We start from the raw sequence: 10,848 nt of genomic DNA, 5'->3' as shown, positions 1-10,848 counted from the left end.
ATTGTCTCCTCCCACTTGATATGATTATATGTAAAAGAAGCTGCTTCTTGTCCGAGCTGATTTTAGTGCTGTCATAAGTGGACTTACAACAAAATGCTGACTGTCTTTTTATCACTTTTGCTGCTCCAACTGAGTCGTAAGTATATTTTAAATTTTCTAAACTAAACCAGATTTATATTTCAAGGTTGATACATTTAGTTGTTCAGCACAGAGCAAACACTTTCTTTCTGTGTTGTTGAATACTGACATTATTTCTTTATTTTCTTCAGGGTGCACAGTCGGTGAGAACTATGAGACAAAGACTGTCAGTGTTGGAGATGATGTGACTTTATTTTGTCCTCGCAATAACTCTTGGCTGTCAACACATGTATTTTGGTTCAGGCTTGTTTCTGAAGATTTGCCTGAAATTTTGGGAGGAACTTTTAGCTTTGACGATGAGAATGAGAATGTTATCAAAACTCCTTGCTGCACAGCAAAACAAGAGCCTGAAACATTTGTCCTGATTCTCAGTAAAACACAGCTCAGTGATACTGGACTTTACTTTTGTGTTAAACAAACTCAACTTGAAGTTACACTTTTAAAGGGAGTGTTTCTGAGAGTTAAAGGTAAGTGAAATGCACATTCACATACACTTTTTTTCTAGATTTTTTAAAAATATAATCAACCCCATAAATTGGAACAGATAAAATGTTTCACATAAATATAGATATCATTACAGAACTTTTGTTTTCATCAATCCAGGAAAGTGTCCATTGATGGATCTTAACTTCAGACCTCACTTTAATTAATTTTACTACCTTCAAAAAATTTTAATTTTCCTCTTTGTTTGTTGAATTTATAAGAACCAGGACCTGACATCACCACAGTCATTCAAGACATTTCACCTGATCCAGCCCGTCCATGGGACTCAAAGACTCTGCAGTGTTCAGTCCTTTATGATCCTGAAAATAAACCATGTTCAGGAAAACACAGAGTATTCTGGTTCAGAGCTGGATCAGGTGAATCCCGTCCCAGCTTCATTTACACTCATGGAAACAGAAGTGATGGATGTGAGGAGAGTTCTGAGGCTCCCTCCCTGCAGAAATGTATCTACAGCTTCTCTAAGACCTTCAGCTCCTCTGATGTCGGGACGTATTACTGTGCTGTGGCTGCATGTGGGGAGATATTGTTTGGAAATGGAACAAAGCTCAACATTGAAGGTAACTGCATGATATTTTACATAAATCAGTTATATACATGAGGGGAGATTTTATTTCTGGAACAAAACTAAAATGGGTGTGATGACTTGTTATAAATGCTTGTTATATTCATAACATAAAAATTGATACTTTTTTTCTATGTTTTTTAGGGATAACTGCAACTTCTGAATTAACTGGGCTGGTAATAGCAGGGATCTGCTTGGTCATTTCTGTGATTGTAAATATTGCTTTCATCTGTTCCCACACTGCAAGAGCACAGAGTGACCAATTCACATGTAAGTGTTGATGATGTCATATAAAATGTTTAAATAAACCGTGTTCTCTGAAGAAGGGAACAGTTGTTACTTTTGTCATTGCTTCGCTTATCTGAAACATAAATGTTATAATCTGTCTTTTTAATCACCTAAAAATATTTCTGTCAACAAGTATTAGGACTCATTGATAACCTCTTCAACATAATTAAATGAACACTACTTTATCCTTATTGATGTATTTTGTATTTCAATATTCAGCTGTAGCCCTGCAGAAAAACAGCGGTGGTCAGAAAATTCAACAGGTATATCATAAAACATTAGCTTTAACTTTCACTCAATGAAATTTTCACATATGCTTTAACATAGTTTTCTGTATTTTCTCAGACTGATGTGGAAACTAAAGTGTATTCTGCTGTTGTCTTCACCATGAGCGGAGCCGCCGGAGATATAGTGGAGAGAAAGCGGATCTGTGCTGCGGTGAAGGCTTTTGGGTTAGAGTAGAGAGTTCGCAGATCAATTTTTTATCAGCTGATTGTATGAATCAGACGTTTATCTGTGTAGAACTAAAATGTATGTAACTAAAGGTATGTTTTACAGTTTGTTTATATGTGCTGGTACTGTACGCCTTTTGTTGTAAATAATATAGTGGGGAGGGGGGGGGGGGGTTGTTTTTTTCATGGTTTAAGCTATATTTTTAGAAATTTTTCGCTTCTATGGAGAGGACAGCTGAAGAGAGACAGGAAATGTGGGGAGCAGAGAGTGGGGGAAGACATGCAGCACATGGTTGAGACCAGGAGTCGAATCAACAACTGCTGCAACGAGAACTATAGTCCCTGTATATTGGGAACGCGATTAAACTGCTCGGCCAACGGTGCCCCAGAATATCTTTGTTTTTGTTATCTCTGATTATCTGTGTTTCACAGCAGTTTGTTTGATTGATTTTTGTACAAACATTAAACTCAAGTTTCTTGTGTATTTCTACATTATGCACTCTGCAGTTTTGATTTCCAAAAAATATCTCTGCTAATGAGCCGCTAACCACTGGTTGCTCTTGGTTTTGTTGTGTTTATGTCAATCTTTTTAATGCTAACAAAAGATTTGCATTCACATCTATCAAAATAAAGCAAACTTCGCACATGAGTCAAATCCAGAGCCGACCTTTGTAACTGGCTTTGTTAGCCAGGTTTTAGTGGAGGAGCTACATTACTAGAAATAAATAAATCATACCAAATTAGTTATACATGCTTAATCTTTGCAACTTATACCAAAACATTACCAAACTGGGTAGATTATTTATGTGTACCCAGACTCTGAGAACATCTGTTTTTCTCAAAACACTGTACAGATTAAGCCTCTCTGCTCCCCCAGTGGTATCATACTTGATACACTTGATGTCAAGATTTTTCTCCACAAGTACTCCAAACAGATATTTTAATTCATCAAAAAAAATGTTATTATTTGATATTCATAATACTATAAACAGACTGAAAATACTAGTTCAATAAATCTATCTTCATGAACAAAAAAAAGTTCCCAGCCATGTTTTTGTATATGCTATGCTATGCTATGCTATGCTATGCTATGCTATGCTATGCTATGCTATGGTATGGTTTGATTTTGAGTCATTTTATGATTTACACCAACAATGGAGGCATGTGAAACTGTCTATCCATCACTAAAAAGTTATGTTGTGACATATCTCAGTGGTTGTGGGGTAGTACTGGTAGAGGTTGGGTGCCAAATGCTAATCTCACACAGGGCAACAAAACTGCCAGAGCCGGCCTTGTTTTAGGCCACGCTTTGAAAAGCGAACAGGAGATCAATACAAGTTCATGTTTGATTTTATTTCACAAAGATTCATTGACAAGGTGGACATTCATGATTGCTCAAAAGTGATGCATGTTAAAACAAACTTCAGCAAGGATTTGACACTATGTTTTAGACAATCAGAAAAACTTAATGTTATTACCACACAAACTCACATTGCAAACTGTGCTTCAGGAGAAAACGAGCAGGTACCAGCCAGTGAATGTTAAACACCTCCCCTCTCTGACAGCATCACAGAGGAGTGAAAACTACAGACAAGTGTGGTCATAACACAGTCCTCACATTGCTCGCTTTGACCTACATTTGTTAAATGTTGTGGTTTTACTAAATAAAAAAATACAAAATAGTGTTATTTTACTTGTCATTTTAAGATGTTAAACCAAAAGTTACACCAAACTACCAGAGATTAAAACAGAGTATGTCTTAGTGAGATAAAAACCTTTGTATTCACACCTAAATGTAAAGCTAAAGCAAAAAAATGCTGAAGCTTCCATGCATTGTTTGGTTGTCTGGGGTGAGTGTGAATGTATGTTTAACTGAGTGTGAGTGTGAGTGTGAGTGTGAGTGTGAGTGTGAGTGTGAGTGTGAGTGTGAGTGTGTGTGTGTGTGTGTGTGTGTGTGTGTGTGTGTGTGCGTGTGCGTGTGTGTTAGAGACAGAGAGAGAGACAGGGAGAGAGAGAGAGAGAGAGAGAGAAAACACACGTCAACAGTAGATCAGGAAAATAAAGTTTATCCAACATTGCTTTTGTTTTAAATGACATGTAGCACCTCTTCATCTCCTGAGTCCACTTCGTCTATGTGTCGTGTGTTTTTTAATCTTGAGAACAACTCTATCATCAAACTTTGTTTTTGCTCGTGGTCAACTATTTGACCACACACACACACCGACACAAAGATAAACATGCATTCAGAGTCATAGCAGAAAACCAAATGGTGCATGGAAACTTCAGTGTTGTTGTGGTTTGGCTTTACACTGAGGTGTAAATACAAATGTTATATATTTAGGTTTGGATTTTTGCACACAGCCAATGCTGTTAAAAGATTGAAATGTGAGTCTCTGTTTCACAAGATAAGTTTTTCTGATTCCCCGCTAAAGAGGTTTGACACCTTTACTAGTCTTTTCTTGCATAGAGAGACACTCTGTCGATGAATCTGCATTTGAATGAAAATAAAGCATGAGCTAATATTTATCTGCAAAATGGGGTTTCATCTTTCAAAGCACAAGAAAAAAATAGTAACTGAGACTTTAAGTCCACTACTCATGGAAGTGAAGCTTGTAAGGAAGTGGGGTCTGCTGATGTAACTGACAGGCTGAGTGGGCGGGTCTTCACTGATGAATCCACACTGGCTGACTTGCAAAATGTCAAAGGTGGCTCCTCTGTCTCTATAACCTTTTGTTCTGGTGTTTTTATAAATGTACGATATGAAACCAATCAATGTTTTATTAAACTCAATGGTAATGATGTTATCACTTTTTTTTAGACCCAAGGGCAAAGAGCTGTTTATTTACAAGCTAGACACATTACGTGTTGGTAATTTATATTTAGAGGTTGATGGTATTAGCAGTACTTAAAACTATAAGTTGGGGTAAACTTAGCATTTTATTTGGCAGTGACAGAACATGTAACTATGCAGCAAATGGAGTCCAATCCTCAATGAGGACCACAGCCTCTGTATATGTGACACGCACTTAAGGCCTAAGCCACCGGTGCCACAGCCATTAATCTTTATGACTATCAATATAACCCTATGTGTCAATCCCCTCAGTCTCTCTGACTTGACAGACAAATCAAGGAGATCGTTTTTTAATGAGGAAATACCGCCATCTTTTGTTCTGTCAAAACTGCCAGAGGAAAAGTCCTGTGGCAAGTTGTTGTTGTTCATATCATCGTATTACCACAGCGGGCATGTCAGATAGCAAGCCACTTGCAGAGAGTAGATCAGCATTGTCAGCAGCCTGTGAACTGGGGGCATTAGTTTTAGGTTAATAAACGTTCTTGTAGCTGAGGGTGGGTGAAGTGATTGTTTATTAGCACGCTAATGCTAGCCGCTGTTAGCTTTCCCGCAGCATATGTCCACTAAGCTTTTTTGCAGAGTGACACAGACTACTTTTTGACAGTTCCGAGAGGGCGATAGCTGCACCCAAAGAAAAATTGCTATTGCAGCCGGGGAAATAGCAGTGCCAACCCATAATGGCCATACAACGAGCTAAAGCTAACCTACAATTAAAGTTACCAGCTCGCTTAACAAGCTAACTACTGCCAGATACTGCTTACTTACTTCCTAAATTCAGTAGACTCGCAAATCTAAAATCTACGCTGAAAGGACCATTAATGTCAAACTTAATATCAGTCTGTGTAATTCACAGAGTCCACTTGACTCCCCACAGTTAACCAAGCCGGGTGAAAGGGTGTTTTATAAGGTTTGTCGTTGAAAGCATGTAAGAAATATGTCACCAAGCACATTTTAAAGCATTTTAATACTATATACTCAACTGTTGAGATCAAGAGCTGTATTGATCAATAACATTACTAAATCCTCATATAAATAAGTTTTCACTTAAAAACTTGTGGGGTCTAAGAACTCTTTAAGAACACACGTCAACTGAGCAACAACTGCGCCACACCGCAATGCAATATAAATCAATTCAATTACACCTTTTGATACATTATATTACATTACATCATATTTTTTAAAAAGAAAATGTATCATTTTTTTCTCTCTATCAGGGACACCATCTAGAATAATTTGGACCAACCACACAATGTCTGCAAATTTTCAGAATTGTGGCACATGTGTGAAAGGAGCTAATGTGTATCTATGTAATTGTCTAAATATGGTTGCTTCAAACAACATGTGGATTACCTGAATGCTAAACTTAATGCTTGCAAAGGGGCTTCAAAAACCAGTGATTAAACTTACTTGATCTTATGTGAACTTCTTTCATATAGTCTATGATAAACACAGAAGAAAAGGGAACTACGTGTGTTTCCTCTCAGGGACAATTATAGAAACCAACCATCAAACTTGAAACAGAAGCTTGCTGCTGGCAGTGTTTCACGTGCTTTAGCCTGAAAGACAGTTGAAGTTGTTTTTTTTTCCATTGTGGTAGAACAGTGGAACAACATCATAATGAAAGACCAATCAGATTAATCTGCTATTGTCTCCTCCCACTTGATATGATTATATCTTGAAGAATCTGCTTCTTGTCCGAGCTAATTTTAGTGCTGTCATAAGTGGACTTACAACAAAATGCTGACTGTCTTTTTATCACTTTTGCTGCTCCGACTGAGTCGTAAGTATATTTTTAAATTTCTAAACTAAACCAGATTTATATTTCAAGGTTGATACATTCAGTTGTTCAGCACAGAGCCAACACTTTCTTTCTGTGTTGTTGAATACTGACATTATTTCTTTATTTTCTTCAGGGTGCACAGTCGGTGAGAACTATGAGACAAAGACTGTCAGTGTTGGAGATGATGTGACTTTATTTTGTCCTCGCAATAACTCTTGGCTGTCAACACATGTATTTTGGTTCAGGCTTGTTTCTGAAGATTTGCCTGAAATTTTGGGAGGAACTTTTAGCTTTGACAATGAGAATGAGAATGTTATCAAAACTCCTTGCTGCACAGCAAAACAAGAGCCTGAAACATTTGTCCTGATTCTCAGTAAAACACAGCTCAGTGATACTGGACTTTACTTTTGTGTTAAACAAACTCAACTTGAAGTTAAACTTTTAAAGGGAGTGTTTCTGAGAGTTAAAGGTAAGTGAAATGCACATTCACATACACTTTTTTTCTAGATTTTTTAAAAATATAATCAACCCCATAAATTGGAACAGATAAAATGTTTCACATAAATATAGATATCATTACAGAACTTTTGTTTTCATCAATCCAGGAAAGTGTCCATTGATGGATCTTAACTTCAGACCTCACTTTAATTAATTTTACTACCTTCAACAAATTTTAATTTTCCTCTTTGTTTGTTGAATTTATAAGAACCAGGACCTGACATCACCACAGTCATTCAAGACATTTCACCTGATCCAGCCCGTCCATGGGACTCAAAGACTCTGCTGTGTTCATTCCTTTATGATCCTGAAAATAAACCATGTTCAGGAAAACACAGAGTGTTCTGGTTCAGAGCTGGATCAGGTGAATCCCGTCCCAGCTTCATTTACACTCATGGAAACAGAAGTGATGGATGTGAGGAGAGTTCTGAGGCTCCCTCCATGCAGAAATGTATCTACAGCTTCTCTAAGACCTTCAGCTCCTCTGATGTCGGGACGTATTACTGTGCTGTGGCTGCATGTGGGGAGATATTGTTTGGAAATGGAACAAAGCTCAACATTGAAGGTAACTGCATGATATTTTACATAAATCAGTTATATGTACTGCATTCCAAATTATGATGCAAGTTGCATTTTTGTAAATATTTAAAAAAAAATGTTCAAAGTTTTGGGATTTTCAAACTACGTCTGCTGTAATTTAAAATAAATGCAGAATCTGCAGAAATGAGTGTGCCAAATCATTATGAGAGTTGGTGATAAGAACATATAACTCATGAAAATTAAAAACTAGGCACCATTTTTAACATTCTATTGATTTAGAATGATAATATTTACTACAACTATTCAAACTTCAACAAAAACATTTCAAATCTAAAAAGCAACTAGAACCAGTTTGATGTGGGTACAATTTACCAAAAATATATTTGCAGTGTTCTTAAATATTAATTAAGTTGTTCTTTTCTTTAATCATCCAAAAATATATTATTAAAATAACTGTGAATTGCTATTTTTGCTTTGTATCAGGAAACAACATGCTGATGATGAACATACCTCTGTTTCTGCTCTCAGCTGCTTTGGCTATCTGTCTGGTTGTTATAGCCCTCCTGATTTATACCATCAAGACAAAATCTTCTTGCAAAAGTAATAAATCTTACCCCATCATGAATCGTTCAAACATTTAGTATTACAGCTCTGTGTAGATTAACCAACTCATCTTTGGTTTTACTTCATAACAGCTGCTGCTGATCAGCACGGAAATTCTGCAACAGCCAACTCTGGTCAGCAAAGACGGCAGGTAAGATACATGAAGATACAAAAAGATGAAAGAGTTTTTCTCTTCTTGTCGATATTTACATCAGTCTCATCATGCCAAATTTTGCTGTACATCCTCAGAGAGATGAGAGATCACTAGTTTATGCTGCACCAACGTTTTCTAAGAAGAAAGCTGTCAAAGGTGAGAGAAGAAACATGAAAAGAGCAGAGGAAGAGACGTTGTACAGCGGTGTCAGAAATGTTGTGACAAACTAGCAAAACACACAATGGACTTTTGTTCACAAGACTGCAGAAAACTTTTTTTTTCTGACTAGTGATCAGCAGGTAGCGATTAACAGTGTTTCATTTGAAATAACTTTAAATGTTTTGTGTATTTGATGTTATATGCTGTCTAATCTGTTAGTGGTTAGTTTCAAGTCTTCAAAGTGGAGTGAATCATCATGACATACAAATATCATCATTTTATGTTAGTGATGCCTCGAAGGGATGTTCTAAAGATCTGTGCATCATATATCTATCACCTTTTTCTTGAGTTTTGAGCATTTCATCTTGATGTGTTGAAACAGGTTTGTCTAATAAGGCTTTTTAGAAAAGAGGGAAGGTTTCCTCTTTGTGTTTTGACTTGAATGAAGGTTTAAGGCTTTACAAGTTTCTTTTACTGCAATGGAAAAAAATTATAACATTTGATGAAAATGCTGTTTTTGAATTTTTGTTCCTTTGCTTCATTGAAGGCAAACTGCAGACTGTAAAGAAATTCTTAGTAAGAAAGTATGTCACTTTATTTATACAAAGCTGAGATCCTGTTTACTTCATTTTGACCTTATTTTAACTTTCTTCCTTTCTAATGAAATAATTTTATGTTTAAAATGTAATTTATTCATTTTGAACATAACTAATGGAAAAACTTGCCTTGTAAATAAAATTAGAGCTTTCAACATGGCTGTATGATCTTGTGTTTTTTTAAGTCATGAAGAGGTGATTTCTGTCATTGCATAACAGCTGAGGGAGATCAAGAAAAAAAGTCAAATCAAAGCTTTGTCAGTAGAGGCCAAATGTTTCCGGGACGCTGAATGGTTTAGCATGTCTTTAAATCAAGGACAAAGAATGAGTGTGGCAGGAAATGCTCTTCAACTGAATGACACAATAACCAATCAGATGCATTTGGTTTAAGTTTAAATTGTATGCATTTTCGCCTCTATGGAGAGGACAGCTGAAGAGAGAGAGGAAATGTGGGGGTTAAGAGTGGGGAAAGACATGCAGCACATGGTCGAGGCCAGGAGTCGAATCAACAACTGCTGCAATGAGAACTATAGTCTCTTCATATTGGGAACGCGATTTAACTGCTAGGCCAACGGTGCCCCAGAATATCAATGTTATCATCTCTGATTATCTGTGTTTCAAAGCAGTTTGTTGGATTGATTTTTGTACAAACATTAAATTCAAGTTTCTTGTGTATTTCTACATTATTCACTCTACAGTTTTGATTTCCAAAAAATATCTCTGCTAATGAGCAGCTAACAACTGGTTGCTCTTGTTTTTGTTGTGTTTAGATTCATCTTTGTATTGCTAACAGAAGATTTGCATTCACATCCATTAAAATAAAGCAAACTTTGCTCATGAGTCCAATCCAGAGCCGACCTTTTTAACTGGCTCTGTTAGCCAAGTTTCAGTGAAGGAGCTACATTACTAGAGTTAATAAATAAATAAAAAAATCATACCAAATTAGTTATACATGCTATATCTTTGTGACTGATAAACTGGACAGATTAAGCCTCTCTGCTATTATTCCATTGTTATCAAACTTGTTACACATGATGTCAAGATTTTCCTCCACAATTAATCCAAACAGATTTTTTAAAAATCAAAAATTGTGTTGTAATGATTTGATATTTACTATACTATAACCAGAAGGAAAATACTAGTTCAATAAATCTATCTTGTTAAATTAAAAAAATGTTCTCAGTTATGTTACATGTATGGTATGGTATGGTATGATTTTGAGTCATTTTATGATTTACAACAACAATGGAGGCATGTGAAACTGTCTATCCATCACTAATAAGTCATGTTGTGACATATCTCAGTGGTTGTGGGGTAGTACTGGTAGAGGTTGGGTGCCAAATGCTAATCTCACACAGGGCAACAAAACTGCCAGAGCCGGCCTTGTTTTAGGCCACGCTTTGAAAAGCAAACAGGAGATCAATACAAGTTCATGTTTGGTTTTATTTCACAAAGATTCATTGACAAGGTGGACGTCCATGATTGCTCAAAAGTGATGCATGTTAAAACCGACTTCAGCAAGGATTTGACACTTTGTTTTAGACAATCAGGCAAACTTAATGTTATTACCACCATAGACTGTATAAAATATGGACGTAGTATACGTGACGTCACCCATCTGTTCCTGAGAGCTGTTTTGAAGCAAATCGACGGCGGCAGCCATATTGGTAATGCGGAACTCAACTAGGCAGAGTGTGACGTAGTGTGAGTCTCTTAGCCAATG

General features: G+C 36.5%; 2 protein-coding genes across 2 annotated transcripts; both read left to right on the top strand.

The window, feature by feature from the left end:
• Positions 1-37: 37 nt before the first annotated feature.
• On the top strand, positions 38-2,005 carry LOC117818038. Its single transcript, XM_034690896.1, has 6 exons — positions 38-136; positions 270-605; positions 843-1,199; positions 1,349-1,474; positions 1,712-1,755; positions 1,838-2,005. Exons 1-6 carry the CDS (start codon positions 94-96, stop codon positions 1,952-1,954), a joined length of 1,023 nt encoding a protein of 340 aa, XP_034546787.1. The 5' UTR covers positions 38-93; the 3' UTR covers positions 1,955-2,005.
• A 219-nt stretch (positions 2,006-2,224) lies between these two features.
• On the top strand, positions 2,225-9,158 carry LOC117817663. The gene is made up of 5 exons (XM_034690414.1): positions 2,225-2,324; positions 7,282-7,638; positions 8,097-8,213; positions 8,309-8,367; positions 8,466-9,158. Exons 1-5 carry the CDS (start codon positions 2,225-2,227, stop codon positions 8,598-8,600), a joined length of 768 nt encoding a protein of 255 aa, XP_034546305.1. The 3' UTR covers positions 8,601-9,158.
• The last annotated feature ends 1,690 nt before the right edge of the window (positions 9,159-10,848 follow it).

This window comes from Notolabrus celidotus, chromosome 8, assembly GCF_009762535.1.
Source record: "Notolabrus celidotus isolate fNotCel1 chromosome 8, fNotCel1.pri, whole genome shotgun sequence".
NCBI lineage: Eukaryota > Metazoa > Chordata > Actinopteri > Labriformes > Labridae > Notolabrus > Notolabrus celidotus.
This window is presented reverse-complemented; position numbering and strand designations above follow the sequence as displayed.

Bases quoted from the DNA above. Each gene is read 5' to 3' on its own strand.
- LOC117818038 (XM_034690896.1), top strand. From the start codon at position 94: ATGCTGACTGTCTTTTTATCACTTTTGCTGCTCCAACTGAGTC. The intron at 606-842 runs GTAAGTGAAATG...TGAATTTATAAG, and splicing joins AGTGTTTCTGAGAGTTAAAG to AACCAGGACCTGACATCACC. The intron at 1,475-1,711 runs GTAAGTGTTGAT...TTCAATATTCAG, and splicing joins ACAGAGTGACCAATTCACAT to CTGTAGCCCTGCAGAAAAAC.
- LOC117817663 (XM_034690414.1), top strand. From the start codon at position 2,225: ATGCAGCACATGGTTGAGACCAGGAGTCGAATCAACAACTGCTGCAAC. The intron at 2,325-7,281 runs GTGCCCCAGAAT...TGAATTTATAAG, and splicing joins ATTAAACTGCTCGGCCAACG to AACCAGGACCTGACATCACC. The intron at 7,639-8,096 runs GTAACTGCATGA...GCTTTGTATCAG, and splicing joins AACAAAGCTCAACATTGAAG to GAAACAACATGCTGATGATG.